The sequence below is a fragment of the Bison bison genome, unplaced genomic scaffold (genome assembly GCF_000754665.1).
Source record: "Bison bison bison isolate TAMUID 2011002044 unplaced genomic scaffold, Bison_UMD1.0 scf7180017864473, whole genome shotgun sequence".
NCBI classification, from domain to species: domain Eukaryota; kingdom Metazoa; phylum Chordata; class Mammalia; order Artiodactyla; family Bovidae; genus Bison; species Bison bison.
The window spans coordinates 13,699,889-13,716,412 of record NW_011495034.1 but is presented as its reverse complement, the minus strand read 5'-3'; the positions used below and the strand labels follow the sequence as shown (position 1 = coordinate 13,716,412).

Below are 16,524 nucleotides of genomic sequence, written 5' to 3'. Positions count from 1 at the left end.
TTCCAATGAACACCCAGGACTGATCTCCTTTAGGATGGACTGGTTGGATCTCCTTGCAGTCCAAGGGACTCTCAAGAGTCTTCTCCAACACCACAGTTCAAAAGCATCAATTCTTCAGCGCTCAGCCTTCTTCACAGTCCAACTCTCACATCCATATATAACCACTGGAAAAACAATAGCCTTGACTAGACGGACCTTTGTTGGCAAGGTAATGTCTCTGCTTTTGAATATACTATCTAGGTTGGTCATAACTTTCCTTCCAAGGAGTAAGCATCTTTTAATTTCATGGCTGCAGTCACCATCTGCAGTGATTTTGGAGCCTAAAAAAAATAAAGTCTGACACTGTTTCCACTGTTTCCCCATCTATTTCCCATGAAGTGATGGGACCGGATGCCATGATCTTTGTTTTCTGAACGTTGAGCTTTAAGCCAACTTTTTCACTCTCCTCCTTCACTTCCATCAAGAGGCTTTGTAGTTTCTCTTCACTTTCTGCCATAAGGGTGGTGTCATCTGCATATCTGAGGTTATTGATATTTCTCCCAGCAATCTTGATTCCAGCTTATGCTTCTTCCAGCCCAGCGTTTCTCATGATGTACTTTGCGTATAAGTTAAATAAGCAGCATGACAATATACAGCCTTGACGTACTTCTTTTCCGATTTGGAACCAGTCTGTTGTTCCATGTCCAGATCTAACTGTTGCTTCCTGACCTGCATATAGGTTTCTCTCCTTAACCTTTCATAAAAATTATTCAAATGAATCAGACTTAAATGTAAAATTCAAAACTTCTAGACGATAACATGGGAAAGGTGACCTTGGGTTTGCCAGAGTTTTGATACAACACCAAAACATGAAAAAACACCAACCCATGAAAAAAGAAATCAAATAAGACAAACTTCATTAAAAGTAAAAACTTCTGATCTGTGAAAGACACTGTTAAGAGAATGAAAAGACAAGTTTCAGACTGGGAGAAAATATCTGTGAAATATTTGCAAAATCCAATAAAGGACTTGCATCCACAATATATAAATTATTCTTAAAACTCAACAGCATCAAAGAGACATATGATTCTAAATGTGTATGCACAAACAACAGAGCCTCACAATACATGAAACAAGTCTGATATAGCCTAAAGGAAAAACAGACAAATATACTGGGATATATAGATATATATAGACCATAATTGGGAACTTTAACCTCCTTCCAAAAACTGGTAGAATTGCTGGACAGGAAATTAGTAAGGACATGGAAGATCTGAACACAAACAACACACAAATATAGACAAATATAGAACATTTGATGCAACAACAGCAGAATATACATTTTTTTCCTCAAATGTCTATGGAACATGTGAACATGTGCTAAGACAGACCATATCCCATATCTTAGGCCATGAAACAAGTTTCAATAACTTCAACAAATTCAAAGGAACTTAAATCATAAAGTTTGCTCTCTGATCAAAAACGAATCAAAGTAGAACTCAGTTAACAGAAAATCAGAATCCCAGACAATCCAGATGCCACTGGCCTGGTGGTAAACAAAAGAATACCCTCTGGAAACTGGTCTTCCCTGTGGCTTAGATAGTAAAGAATCTGCCTGCAATGCAAGAGACCCAGGTTCCATCCCTCAGTTGGAAAGATCCCCTGGAGAAGGAAATGGTAACCCACTCCAGTATTCTTGCCTGGAGAATTTCATGGACAGAAGAACCTTGTAGGCTACAGTCCATGAGATCACAAAGAGTCAGACAGGACTGAGCAACTAACACTTTCATTTTCACTTTCTTCCTCTGGAAACTAGATTGTGAGTCTACTTCTCCTCAGAAAGTTTCTACAGCTACTTTTGAAGTAGATGAAACATTTATTGTTTGCATCAAAACTCCTTTCCATTATAGTAGTTTTATATTATAATAATGGCAAATGAGCAATGCTATAAACTTAAATTAAAAACACGTTTGTAGTGATCTTATTTACAAACCAACTTTTGGGATACTACATATTAAATTGAGACTCATGCTACTTATTATATAAAATGAATACTTTACCTTCTAACGGAGTGTCTAAAAGATCAGCATGCTTTGTTTTCACATGAGTTTCCATATCTTGACTATTATCTTCTATTTTTCCACAGAATGGACATTCAGGAGGACTGTACATTGTTTCATAAATTGATTCTTTAATTTTGGTTCGGTCAGACTGTTTTTCCGTACTTTTCAGGAATTTTCTAGATTCAGTTAAGTTCTCTGAATAAAAGTCTTTATGTTTTAAAGTACCATCCTTAGGCAGGCTTTGAGCTGAAATCTTCGGCTGATTAGATGCACAAGCTGAATGAACACTTGAATTAATGTCTGCTCTGCACTGTAGGCTGCTGTCCTTCCTGTTATCGGAAATTCCATACTGTACTGTATTAATCCTCTCAAAGTTTCTTTCTAGTTCATTTTGCTCAAAATGAGCAGTTTCAATATGAAAACACATTTCATCATAATTCACACCTGACAACTTGCAAAATGGACATATAACTTCATTTTCCATGTGAACAATTAGGAGGTGAGCCTTCATGTCTGGTTCTGAGGATACTGTTTCACCACAAATATCACAAGATAGCATGGTAGAGCAGGCAACTAGAAAAGAATACAATGTTATTTATGTTAGAAAGTAAGAGCTGAAGAAAAAGAAAATACATTTTATAAAAGGATTTGGAACAACTATATTTGTTATTTATAACTAGATTATTTAGATGAAGAAATTTTCAATGTCCTTACTGTTCCTCAAATATACTATTTATAAATCTCAACCAAAACTTCACTACTGTATTTCAAGTTTATGGTTTGGATAAAACAAAGGCAAAGCGCAAGTGAAGTTGCTCAGTCGTGTCTGACTTTTATGGCCTGTAGTCCATCAGGCTCTTCCATGCATGGGGTTTTCAAGGCAAGAATACTGGAGTGAGTTCTTATTTCCTTCTCCAAGGGATCTTCCTGACCCAGGGATGGAGCCCTGGCTCAGACTCTTTACTGTCTGAGCCACCAAGGAATCCCTAAACAAAGGCAATGATACAGCAAATTGAAATAAAAAATTTTTCAAAAATTTCAAAGTGTGTCTGGACTGAGGTGAAGAAAAAATAATGTATATAAACTCGCCCAGGTAAAATAAGCCAAGTAAGAGAAAACAAAGAGAAGAAACCTTATCAACCAATATATCTAAATACAAAAAATTTAAAGTTATTAACAATGAGTTGCACAAATAAATTTCATAATAGCAGTTAACAGTTGAAGAGTGTTAGATGTCAAACTAATTTAAGCACCATTACTATCATTCTGGGCTTCACTAATAGCTCAGCAGTAAGAATTTACCTGCAATGCAGGATCCAACCTGCAATGTTGGATCCCTGGGTTGGAAAGATCCCCTAGAGGAGGGGACAGCAACCCACTCCAGTATTCTTGCCATGAAAATCCCATGTACAGAGGAGCCTGTCAGGCTATAGTCCATGAGGTTGTAAGGACTGAATTGACTGGGCACACACGATCATTCTAAATGAAGGAAACTGGCTCATAGTCACCAGCACCAGAAAATGATTAGCCAAAATGCTAACCCAGTCAGGCTCCAGAGCTGCACTCTCCACCCAAAATATTTAAAAAAGCACAGTAAACACAGTTTCGGAGAAGGCAATGGCACCCCACTCCAGTACTCTTGCCTGGAAAATCCCATGGACGGAGGAGCCTGGTAGGCTGCGGTCCATGGGGTCGCTAAGAGTCCGACACGACTGAGCGACTTCACTTTCACTTTTCACTTTCATGCATTGGAGAAGGAAATGGCAACCCACTGCAGTGTTCTTGCCTGGAGAATCCCCGGGAAGGGGGAGCCTGTTGGGCTGCCGTCTATGGGGTCACACAGAGTAGGACACGACTGAAGCGACTTAGCAGCAGCAGCAGCAAACGCAGTTTAAAAGAGCACCGATTCCAGAGCCAAGAGAACTGGGTTATAACCTCAGGTTTCATAATTTTAGATGAGACACCTCACCTTTCTGAGGTTCGGCCTACAAAATGAGCTGTACTCAATCAGCAGTCACTTCTGGGTTTTACAAAGTTCTGGCTACGACACAAATTTTGCTAAGACGTTTTTTAAAAGCAAGCACAGTCATAACCTTTCTACTATCTAGACTATCTTTCAGCTAGAAACTGTTTTAAAACAAAGTGAAAATAAGGAAACTATCCCCACCATTTAAGTAAATTTAGTTTCATAAGATCGCCCAACTTTGTCTCCTCCCCCCAACCCCTTTTCCTCAGACAAGTGAAAACAGTCTCTGATTTTGATGTAAATTCTCCCAAACCATCAGTGCAAAGAACGTGACACCCAGAGAAGTTTCTTCTTTTCCCGGGCCGGGACCCAGAAGAGTGTGCTTGAGCTCCCCAACACTTAGATCAGAACAAGTGGATGACAGATGTGTGGAGGTCGGCGAAAGGTGCCGGAGCCTGCCCAAAGGTCCATGCCAACGTCCCAAGGCCAGGACGTGAAACCAGTCCCGATACTAACTGGGTCAAAGCGTTGGGCCTAGGGATCCGGGGCTGGGACGGTCAGTTCCTACCGGCCTGCAGAGCCGGCCGCTGTCACACTTCCCTGTGCTTGGCTTCCTCTTCGGATCCCGCAGCAGATGTCGTCTGGCTCGCGGGCAAAGGAATGCTGCCCGGTGTCGATTACCTTTCCCGGCCTGAAAAACTGAGGTAGGCCCTTATTTTTACCCAGAGACTCACGGTTAACCGAGAAGAGAACCGGCGACTCTGAAAAGCCTCAACCCACAGACGCAAATTCAAAAAAGCTTTTCCTCTCTGCCCCGGAAGAGAAGGAATCCCAGCATGAACCTCTGCACGCTAATCTGGGTCGTAGTGCATTGTGGGAGTCGTAGTCGTTTTCCCGTCAAGGTTCCAATGCCTAATTTAAGAGGAGACACTAGACTCAGAGGTCTCTATAAATGAATTCCCAGGTTGGGTCCTAAGGCATTACGCGAATCCACAATACCCACTGTCTAGGGCCTGACTGAGTAGCACTCTATTACATCATCAATCAAGGGCTTATAATGTTACAGCGTGCCAAACTCCGCGAACTATGGAGGGTGGCAAAGACCTGTTTTTGCCTCAAGGTTTCAAGATAACGCTATTTTGACCCCTGATTAAAAATATGAAACAGCTCTTGGTACTTAAAAAATACAATATCAGAATTTAAAAAATCGTATCAATAGAGAGCTGTAAGGTAACCCAAAAATTTTCTCAGAAAAGAGAACAAAAAAGAACAAGAGATGGAAAACAGGAGCTTCTTTGGGGAAGGAATCATGTGCTAATTATCTTGCATATTCTGTGCCTTGCACTACATAAACAATCTGTTTTCAATACTGCTTGTTCAACCCCAAGGTTGAATCATGTGTTGAACAAGGCTATATGTGTGTTATAATAAATTAAGAATACTTTACTTGGAGTTATTTATTTCATACATCAGTGGCTACTATTTTGCAAAAAAAAAAAAAAAATCCACAGATGTTACGGCATCCAAAATTTTTCAACTGAAAGGTTGAAACAAATGAGCAGAGAAGATAGGAAGAAGTGAATGAAGTTGAAGAAAATGAAGCTCCACGAGGTCAGGATTTTTATCCGTTGTGTACACTATTGTACCTCCAACATCAAATCAAGTCTGGCACAGATTAGTCCCTCCGTCAATACTACGTTGTAAAATGAATAAATGAATGGATGGAAGCTTGGATGTGTGGATGAACAAAAGAACGAACGGGTGAATGACAGAATTGGCAGGGAGCGCTACTGCTGGCAGGGCAGTAGGACACACTTCTGCCACAGCAACGCACAGAGTTAAAATCCCAGAGTCCAGAAGTCGCCGGATCCTCCATGAGTGGGTGGGGCTGGGGCGTCCGCTTCTCTCCGCCCCTCTGCCTGTGGGTGCTGCAGCTTCGCTACCGCCGCTGCCGCCACCGCCGCCGCTGCCGCGTGCAAGGGCTTCTGGGAGCCCAGACTTAGGGGTCTAGAGTAAGGGGCGCAGGAGGCCGCCATCTTGAGTTGTGAGCCTGGTCTCTGTACTCATCGCTAGGGGCGGAGTGCTGACCCCACAGTTACCGCAGCAGCCACCACAGCCGGGGACTGGGAAGTCAGGGCGCCGGCTAGTGCCACATTAATGGGTAAGTGGGAGTGACACACACCAGGTGGGGTGAGCCTCGGGTTTGGTCCTTTCGGGAGCTACTAGTTCCTGAGGCCACTGTTTTTATCTTCCACTACAATTGGAGAAGGAAATGGCAACCCACTGCAGTGTTCTTGCCTGGAGAATCCCAGGGACCGGGGAGCCTGGTGGGCTGCCGTCTGTGGGGTCGCACAGAGTCGGACACGACTGAAGCGACTTAGCAGCAGTAGCAGCAGCAACAAAGGGTTCAGGGCCAGGCCGGGTTCTCTCAGCTTTTCCAGAGGGAGACAGCAGTGGCGGGGGCGTGGCGGCCAGACCTTTCCCTTGAGGACGCGAAGCCGCAAGGAGCTCAGAGCCTCTCCGAGAGCCAGGCTGATGCTCAGGAGCTTTAGGCACAGGATCCTCTCGCCGCTCTGCTCCGCTGTCTCTCGGCAGTTCTTTTTTTTTTTTTTTTTCGGTACATGGTCTTAACAGACGTTGCCTGTCACTTCAGGGGCTCAGCAGTCTTTTCCGCAGCTCAGCTTGTTAGAAGTTCCTTCGTGTCCAGAATAAGGCAGGTTCAGCCCCAGGGGCCTACGTGTCGCACCCTCTACCTCCAGCGCTGCCGTCCACCTGGCGCAGATGCCTGGAAGGGCTCAGTCCTGACGCGGGCCAGCGCGGGTTAGGTGCTTCAGGTAGCTCACTTCCAAGGTGACAGTTTAATAGTGTCTCCTCACTAATGCACAAGACATGAGAGATGAGAGGAATTGAAAGCTGTGAGAAAGGATAGTGCTACTTCAAAAGAATATGACACTGGCATTTACTCTTTGACTTTTTGAACACTTCTTTAAAAAAACCTTCTGATCTGATGTCTCTTAGTTACAGCATTCCATGATTTATATTTTATTTTAAAAAGTGACTTTCTCTCATGGTAAACAGGAAATAGCTCTGTCCTTTAGATCTTCAAGTACTGCTTGTTTGCTTGTAGGGGCTCTGGTTGCTGCACTTTCCCCTTTGTACTGATCTTGTCATTTTACTAACAGACACCCAAGCCCATAGAAACGCAGGCTTTATGGAGACAAGAAATTCCGTTAATATGTATTAGAAAAAGTTCAGATTCCAGTTATTTGCCCAACCTCCGCACAGTTTTTTCAAAGAGCGGAGTCAAAAACAAGCTTATGACTGAAAAAAATCCTCTGGCAACTTTATAGTGTTTGAATGGCATTTCTTATATTTGAAATAACTTGTATGAGACAGCAGGCTTTGAAGTACTGTCTTTTAAGCTATATTCCAGAGAAAGAAAATCCCCTTGGGTGAGGCAGCTTTAAAAAATCATTTTCCTTGAACTTACCCCCTTTAAAGCAACTGCAGTGAGGATGCAGATGTTAAATAAGGGACAAGAAGTTAGTACTATAGAAGGAAAACAAACAATGTATGAGTTGCTGGGGCGAGATTTTATTTGGTTAGCATTTATACTGAAAGATTTTAATTTGTCATTGCCTAGATTGATGGTCTTATGAGTACTGTCTGCTGTATGTGTTGGGAGGCACAGGTGATTCAATCAGATGTGGGGAGAAAATATTAGAACTTCTGCTTATATTTTAAAACTTTTCTTTTTTTAATAAACTTCTGTGAATTTATAAGTGGATAGTTTATTAAGTTAGTAATATGCATATATAAATAAACAAGCATATTGAGGGTGAATTCCCAAATGTATTTTGTGTGCATAGGATATGTGATCAAAAGTTTAGAAGCCAGTGGCCTAGAAGATGCCTAATGCATAGGTGGTAAATATTGTAAAGAGGTTTATTGCTGCGAACATTTCATTTTGCTAAGATATTTTATACTGTTGAGTGTAATTCAACAATAAATATGAAGCCATTTGCTCGGTAATTAACTTTGTTTTTCCCTTCCAAGAGCCTAAGCTTTTATTAGTGCAACAGAGCTTTTATATATAAAATAGAGAATAATGCTAAACATTGTTATTAAGAAAGTTAGATTGAACTGTTTCTAGACATAGGTATTTGTAGGTGCACACAATATTGCTAAAATTAATTTATTGACTATTTTATAAAGAGATATTGGTTGATTATACATGTATTTTAATTGCACAACTATATACATGTGTTAAGAGGTGCAAAGTACTTTTTAAATCATTGTAAAGTCCTCAGCCCTTTCCATTCTACCTTTATTTCCACCACTAAAGAAATTTTTCTTACTTTACCAGTGACCTGATTATCAAGTCTACTTTCCTGTGGCACTTGACTTACTGTAGACACTTAAATATTTGCGGGATAAATCAATGAATGAATAAATTGAGTGACTTTTTTTTTTAGGGTCACTGCAACTGAAATATTTCTTTATCTTTTAAATTCCCTTCTTTTTCAGGACTCTTATTTTCTTCTGATCCTTCTATTTATGTTTGGTTTCCTTTGTTTTCCATTTTCCATGGAAATGTGAACATCCTTAAGACATCCTTTGGGCGTCTTTCTTTTATAGCTCTAGTGCTCTTGTATGATCATTCAATACTCTTTTCCTGAGTTTGACTCATAATTTTTAACCATTTATAAATCAAAACCTTCTGTTTGTGCTCTATGTACTATAAATTTAACACATTTAAGATTAAATTCACTATACATCATTAGAGTTGCTGCAGTAAACAATAACAAAATTCTAACAAGGGTAGCCAGGATACAGAGCAACAATAATAGCTAATGGAAATGCAAAGTGGTATACTTACTTTTCAGAATGGCAGTTATAAAATGTGAAGCATATGCTTGTCCTGTTATCCATAGATTCTACTCCTAGATATTTACCTGAGAGAAATGAAAACTTATATTTACACAACCTGTACATGAGTGTTTATAACGGTTTTATTTGTAACTGCCCTAAACTAGAAACTGAAAACTACCAGGGCTTCCCTGGTGGCTCAGAGGGTAAAGTGTCTGCCTGCAATGCAGGAGACCTGGGTTCGATCCCTGGGTCGGGAAGATCTCCTGGAGAAGGAAATGGCAGCCCACGCCAGTATTCTTGTCTGGAGAATCCCATGGACAGAGGAGCCTGGTGGGCTACCGTCTACCGGGTCGCAAAGAGTTGGACACGACTGAGCGACTTCACCTTCACTAAACTAGAAACCACCTAAATGTCCTTCAGCTAGTGAATCAATAAACTGTGGTATATCTGTACAATAGAATATTGCTAAACAATAAAGAATGAATTTTGATACATGCCAACACTATGGTGACTCACAGATACACTATGTTAAATGAAGACAATTAAGACTCTATACTGTTGTAATTTCATTTATGTGAAATTTGGGGAAAGGCAGAGCTATGGAAATAGTGGTTGCCAGGTTTTAGGAGTAGGAGAAGGACTAAATAGGAGCAGCATGAGGAAGTTTTGGGGGGAATTATGAAGCTGTTCTGTATCTTAATTATGTTGGTTATACGCCTGAGCATTGTGTCAAGTTCGTAGAACTGTGTACTGAGTGATTTTTGCTGTGTGTAAGTGAAAAATAAAATAATTGAATTCATTGTTTTCATCTCAAAAACAAGGAGGCAAGAAAACAAAACCACTACGCCAATCCTCCATCTGTATTCCCTTCTTGGGTTATTTTGTCATTATTCTGAAAGAGTTCATGCTGGAAACCATGAAATCATCCTCAACTCCTTTCTCTTTCTTAGCACATATTTCTTATGCTCACTTGGCCTCTAATTCTTATTGAATCAGTATCTGAAATGTTTCTGGAATCAGTCTGTCTTCTGTGTTTTTCAGTGCAGCTACTAATTTACTTTAGGTCTTTTATCATCAATGTTTGAAACAACCTTCTCTTTAATTTCTTAATTCTTCTCCTTAGGATCAAGACCAGATTTCTCAGCTAGATTGCAGGAACTATATATTTCAACCTTACCTACCTTTCTGGTTTTATCTCCTGCCCCTTTTAAAATATATTTTATGTTTATATGTTTTGTATATTTATAAAATATTTATGTGTTAATTTTTAAAATATGTATAATAAAACTACTTAAAATATAGAAATATTTCAGTATTTTAAATGAACTGATTATACTCTAGTACTGAAAATTGGTATTGTAGTCATAAGTCAAGTCCTGACCTGTGTGGTTTTAGTTCTTTAGGCAGTTCCTTAAGTAAATGAAAGAAGCCAGACACCAATAAATACATACGGTGTGCTTACTAAAACTTGATGCTGTATTTTATTGAAAATAAGACAATTCATTGCTGATTATTTCTTGATCTTTCCAGAAGCTGTGATTTAGAAGTTTTTTATCCAACTGTTTTCATGACTGTTTCCTGGCTAACAGTTATTTTAAGATGCACCTCACTTATAGAAAGGTTAAAATACCAGGGATAGGAGAGTGCCTCTCCGAATCAGTGAAATTATGGTAATGACTTTGTGTTTAGACCAAAATCTATTATTTGTTTGATAGTGAAGTCCTAAAACATTTGATTATTTTCCTCCAATTTTGATGTGGAGGTGAGAGGATGTATTCATTGTACATAATTTTCAGGATGAGTTTTATTGGTGTATTTAATCCACGAGCCTGAATTTATTGCCCCAGAGTAAACATCTCATGTTATTTTGAAAGTAATTGATACCTATTTTCTTCACTCCTAATCTTAAGATGCCATGGCTAGTCCAGGGAAAGATAACTATAGAATGAAAAGTTATAAGAATAAAGCCCTAAACCCCCAGGAGATGCGTAGACGAAGAGAAGAAGAAGGAATACAGCTTCGAAAACAAAAAAGAGAAGAACAGGTAGGTGTCTTAAAATATTTAATTCTGTTATTGCTAATTTTTAGATAATTTTAAATGAAAAATTTTTTTCTAGGAAATTGAATATAAATATATTTTTATTAGAATCCAGTAATATTAGCAAATTCATGAATCAGAATCCTGTGCTATTTTAATCACTGACAAGAATGACTTTTCTATTCCATTGATGAACCTTTTATGTCAATATTTCTACCCCAGCGCTAAGACATATTTACTCTTGAGCCTATTTGTATCACTTCCACTCAGTGTTGCAAAATTTGCCCCCTAGAAAAACATTAACTGTATTCGTCACTTTGTGGTTTTCATAACCCTTGCCCCTAAGTTAATTATAATCGTTTTCCTATGCTACTCATACTGTTCTCCTATAGTCTCATCAGGCAGACCTCTTAGCCTTCTCTGTTTGAGCTTTATATATGGAACATAAGGAATAGAAAAATTCATTTAAAAGAATGCATCTCCACATGTTTCATTCCAAGGCACACTGAAATTTAGAAGTATTCATCAATAAGTAGAAGGGTATGGTCCTCACATACATGAATTAGAACCACTATGTAAAAGGGACTAGCAATGTAGAAAGTTAAAAAAGGCCTGTTTTAGAAATATGATTATCCCCCCTATTTATAGCATCTAACATAGTCTCTACTATATTACAGTAGGTACTTAAGAAAAAAAAGTCTGTTAAATAAAGAAATAGGAAAAGAACTGTGTAGAGACTGAGGAAGAGCAGAATTTTATTTAGCTATCAAAAAGATTATGATACCAGATTTTTTATCAGTTTTGATTTACGAAATATACCTGTAAATCTTGCTCTGCGACTTGACCATGTCTCTCTCTTCCTCTCTTTTTTTTTTTCTTTATGTTCACTCAGTTATTAAGCATAGGGTCATCTTTCCTGAGAGTTGTTCTTGTTACTTGTTAGTCTGATATACTGGCTCTGTTAATATATCACATTATCTCACTCATATAACAGATCTGCTTTTCTTCTTAGATATCTCATAATTCAGTGTAGGCATATGTGTTTTTCTAAGTGCTGTAAAATATAAATGTGTGTTCTGTTTATGGTACTGGAAATTGGTTAAAAGACCTGAGATTAAGAATGTCCCAAAGCAGTCTATAGGACAAGAGCTAATCTAGCCCCAGATGTTTAACTTCTCTTGAATAATTTAGGTGTTTATGGTATGGCGATTACAAAATACTAAAATATTCGGAACTTTAAGTGATAAAATGATTGTTTTGTTCACTTAAAGGAAAAAATAATTCTATGGGAATTTAGGGTTTTATGGAAAACTTAATGTATTATTTCTCTTTATTATAGTTATTCAAACGCAGAAATGTCTCTTTGCCCAGAAATGATGAATCTATGTTAGAAAATCCTATCCAGGATCCAGACATCAGTTCCACTGTACCCATTCCAGAGGTAGATATTACAAATGTATTTCAAATTATATTTCTTCAGTATTTCAGAGATGTACTGCAAAATTATTAATTTAAAATGTTTGGATAATAATTATATTTTCTGTGTTTTAGGAAGAAGTTATTACTTCAGATATGGTTCAGATGATTTTTTCTAATAATGCTGATCAACAGCTAACAGCTACACAGAAATTTAGAAAGCTGCTTTCTAAAGGCAAGAATTATTTTCAGTGTGCTTATTTGATGTTACTTATTTCCTGATGTTACAGGAATTTGTAGTGCAATTTTGTTAGTTTTTTTTTAAATTTTAAGACTCTTTGCCAGTACGTCTTAATTTTTTCTATAATCTCTTTTTTAAAACCATTATACTGTCAAAGTAACACATGTTGATTGTAGAATATCTGCAAATGTAAAAGAATTTAAAGAAGCAAAATAGTCCCAAATCAGTCCCATTGCTAAGAAAGTTAGAGATACATATTTATAAATTCTTACAGAAATATTTTTCAGACTTTTTAAAAATGGCAGCATGACAGCAGAGCATGAATGTAAAATAATTTAATCAGATATCTCTTTTTTTACAAATTTTAAAAAATTTAATTTCTATTTTATATTGGGTGGGAGTAAAAGCATTAATATTATGTATTATCTTGTTGATGTTTTATAACTGTAAGAGCAGTTTAGGCTGTAGAATCCAGACTTTTCATGTAGAACATCAAAACAAAACTTTGTAGTATTTTACTAGCTTTGCAGAAATCTCCCAATTTTTGAAAAAGTTAGGATAGTAAATTTGTAGAAAAAAGAAAAGGAAAAATGTCTATTCCTTTTTTTTTTTTCTTTTGACCACATTGCTTGACTTGTGGGATCTTAGTTCCCAATCATTGAACCTGGGCCCCCTGCATTGCAGGTGCATTGGACTGCCAGGAAATCCCAGAAATATCTTTAAGTTTGCATTTATTTTAATTGCATTTACTTTTTGCACTTATTTTAATTTGCATTTAAACTTCTTAGAGATTTTATTATTCTCTTAAGTCCTCACCTATTGTGAGAGTTTATCAAGAATTCTACATAGTTCAATAGCATTTTTGTAAATAACATCTTGAGAAGATAGGACTTGTCTGGCTGAAAGACATTAGGCAGTTCATGGTTGTAGTGAAAGGGATATCCCTGGAAATTGGAGTATGGTTATGAAGAATTAGAAGGACTGTTATCCTTAGGAGGGTTATTATCCTTTGATTGGTGTTTTGAGTATTGGACTGAAATACTCCCATACTGTAAAGGTGACCTGCTAAATAGCCTTTAATTTATGAATTTTAAATATTTGTTTAGGAAATATTTTAAAATTTTCTTACTGTTACACTAATGAAAAATAATTTGCTTTTTTGTAGTTTTGTTTTTTTTGGCAGCAAACATTGCAGTTATGAGAGCATTTATTTTCTTCAGTTACGTCCAGCTAAGGGTTTCAAGTCTGGGCAGTGAAATCTAGGAAAGAGTTATTTTGTGTGTCCTATTAACTGACACAGGGTCCAGATCATTGTGCTTTTGTATCTGCATAATAGCTTCATTCTTTTTTAATTTTTAGAACCTAATCCACCAATTGATCAAGTTATACAGAAACCAGGAGTGGTGCAGAGATTTGTGAAATTTCTTGAAAGAAATGAAAATTGTACATTACAAGTGAGTTCTGTAGTTTACGTTCTTAATTATCTTTCCAGAAATGACATAGGATTAGTTTCTAGTGAAAGCAACTTCTACAGTACTGAATATATTGTAAGCATTCAGTAAATATCAGTAGGTGGCGATTAAAGGTGGTGCTACCTGTCTTGCCCTGGTCAAGTTTACAGTGCTAATTTTTTCTAGGAACTATTACTTTCTCTAGAAACTATTATCATTAAGCAATTTTTTTTGAAAAATATATTTAAAATCATTTGTAATTTTAAGAAAAATTTTATAGTTGTCAACCTTTAATAACTTTTGCTTTAGAAAATCATAAATCAAAATGTTAACTTACTTAATAGTTAAATTTATTTTGGCTCCTAACTAAAGTTGTGACTTTTTAGTATAAACTCTTGTACCTCTTAAAACATTTTTATCTGATTGATCAGTTCCTTTTTTTTTTTTTTTTTAAGAAAGAACAAATCAGTATAATCTACTTAAAATGTGACCAAAGTTAAGTGTGTCTTAAAGAGTGTTGCTTCTCAGTTATAGTGAAAATTTAAAGATGTCTTCCAAATAATTGGCTACTAAAAATATTGAAGTTTGCAAATATTTTACTGTTTAGGATTGTTCTTCCTGACTTTCATTGCTATATATATATAACCTACACCTACTTTCTTAATGCTCTTATTGGTATAGGAGAACTGTTCCTGGTATTTGAATAATTTGAAATTACATCTTAGAATAGTGTTCCACTTAATCTGAGTAACTTGGGAAAGATCCTCTCTCTAGGTATAAGCAAAGAAATGTGCTGCACTTCTGAATATTACCCATCATGAGCTTTATAAAAAATGCTGAGAATGTTTACAATAAGGATAGTCTTATGTCAATTAAGTGATAATGCTATAAGGACTATTAATCACCTAAAATCTATCTATCAACTAGGGTCTTTATGTAATAGTGCTGTAAGGGCTGGAAATCATGGTTTGGTCATTGACTTTATTTGTAAGCTCTGAGTCCAAACTAAAACCTAAGCCTCCTGATAGCAGTTTATTATTTGGCTCTTTAATTCTAAGTGATTGAAAGAAGAAGTGAATGGATAAAATTGAATGTTACTTTAAACAATACATTGTATAAGGCATTGTAGTTACAGATTGGTAAGATATTTCTCTCTTTGCAGAAATTCTTCACTCTGTTGGGGAAGACAAACACCTAAACAGATCTATAGTACTATAGATGATACTATAGTACACTTAGTGCTAATAGAAAATTGTTATACAAAGTACTTTGAGAGCAGAGAGAACATAGCAGCTTATGTTTACAATGTTACACAGCTAGTCTTAAGGGGGAATGAGAGTTTAACAGGCTGAATAAAAGGAAAAGTAATTTCAGGTTGTGAAAATAGCATGTGTAGAAAGCACACAGTATTCACGAACGTTGGGGATTTGAGAGTTTATCAATCATTGTATGTGTGTTAGTCACTCAGTCGTGTCCCTTTGTAATCCTGTGGACTGTAGCCCTTCAGGCTTCTCTGTTCATGGAATTCTCCAGTCAAGAATACTGGAGTGAGTTGCCATTTTGTTCTCCAATTAATCATTATACTTGAAACCTAGTGAAATTCAACAGTGTGTTCTTGGGGCAGCTATATGGTGTGCCATATTATCCAAGTTAATATGAAATATATTGTTCAATATATTCTTGAACCATACCAAAGAATGCTCAAACTACTGCACAATTGCACTCATCTCACACGTTAGTAAAGTAATGCTCAAAATTCTCCAAACCAGGCTTCAGCAATATATGAACCGTGAACTTCCAGATGTTCAAGCTGGTTTTAGAAAAGGAAAAGGAACCAGAGATCAAATTGCCAACAATCACTGGATCATCAAAAAAGCAAGAGAGTTCCAGAAAAACATCTATTTCTGTTTTATTGACTATGCCAAAGCCTTTGACTGTGTGGATCACAATAAACTGTGGAAAATTCTGAAAGAGATGGGAATACCAGACCACCTGACCTGCCTCTTGAGAAACCTATATGCAGGTCAGGAAGCAACAGTTAGAACTAGACATGGAACAACAGACTGGTTCCAAATAGGAACAGGAGTACGTCAAGGCTGTATATTGTCACCCTGTTTATTTAACTTATATGCAGAACACATCATGAGAAACGCTGGGCTGGAGGAAGCACAGACTGCAATCAAGATTGCCGGGAGAAATATCAATAACCTCAGGTATGCAGATGACACCACCCTTATGGCAGAAAGTAAAGAAGAGCTAAAGAGCCTCTTGATGAAAGTGAAAGAGGAGAGTGAAAAAGTTGTCTTAAAGCTCAACATTCAGAAAACTTAGATTATGGCATCCAGTCCCATCATTTTATGGGAAATAGATGGGGAAACAGTGGCTGACTTTATTTTTTGGGGCTCCAAAATCACTGCAGATGGTGATTGTAGCCATGAAATTAAAAGACGCTTGCTTCTTGGAAGAAGAGTTATGACCAACCTAGACAGCATATTGAA

The 16,524-nt window shown here is 37.4% G+C and overlaps 2 protein-coding genes across 3 annotated transcripts in view; one reads left to right on the top strand and one right to left on the bottom strand.

The window, feature by feature from the left end:
- Positions 1-4,839, bottom strand: part of ZUFSP (zinc finger with UFM1-specific peptidase domain) — a 25,889-nt gene extending 21,050 nt beyond the window's left edge. For both annotated transcript variants that reach the window (XM_010861814.1, XM_010861816.1), the window contains exons 1-2: positions 4,525-4,839; positions 2,040-2,615 (exon numbers count right to left, since the gene is read on the bottom strand). In XM_010861814.1, coding sequence (XP_010860116.1) covers positions 2,040-2,601 — 562 coding nt within the window. In that variant the 5' untranslated portion in view covers positions 2,602-2,615; positions 4,525-4,839. The remainder of the gene's footprint in view (positions 1-2,039; positions 2,616-4,524) is intronic.
- A 1,071-nt stretch (positions 4,840-5,910) lies between these two features.
- The window catches only part of KPNA5 (karyopherin alpha 5 (importin alpha 6)), a 50,476-nt gene continuing 39,862 nt past the window's right edge, over positions 5,911-16,524 (top strand). The window contains exons 1-5 of the mRNA XM_010861813.1: positions 5,911-6,169; positions 10,791-10,924; positions 12,258-12,359; positions 12,470-12,569; positions 13,935-14,029. Coding sequence (XP_010860115.1) covers positions 6,166-6,169; positions 10,791-10,924; positions 12,258-12,359; positions 12,470-12,569; positions 13,935-14,029 — 435 coding nt within the window. The 5' untranslated portion in view covers positions 5,911-6,165. The remainder of the gene's footprint in view (positions 6,170-10,790; positions 10,925-12,257; positions 12,360-12,469; positions 12,570-13,934; positions 14,030-16,524) is intronic.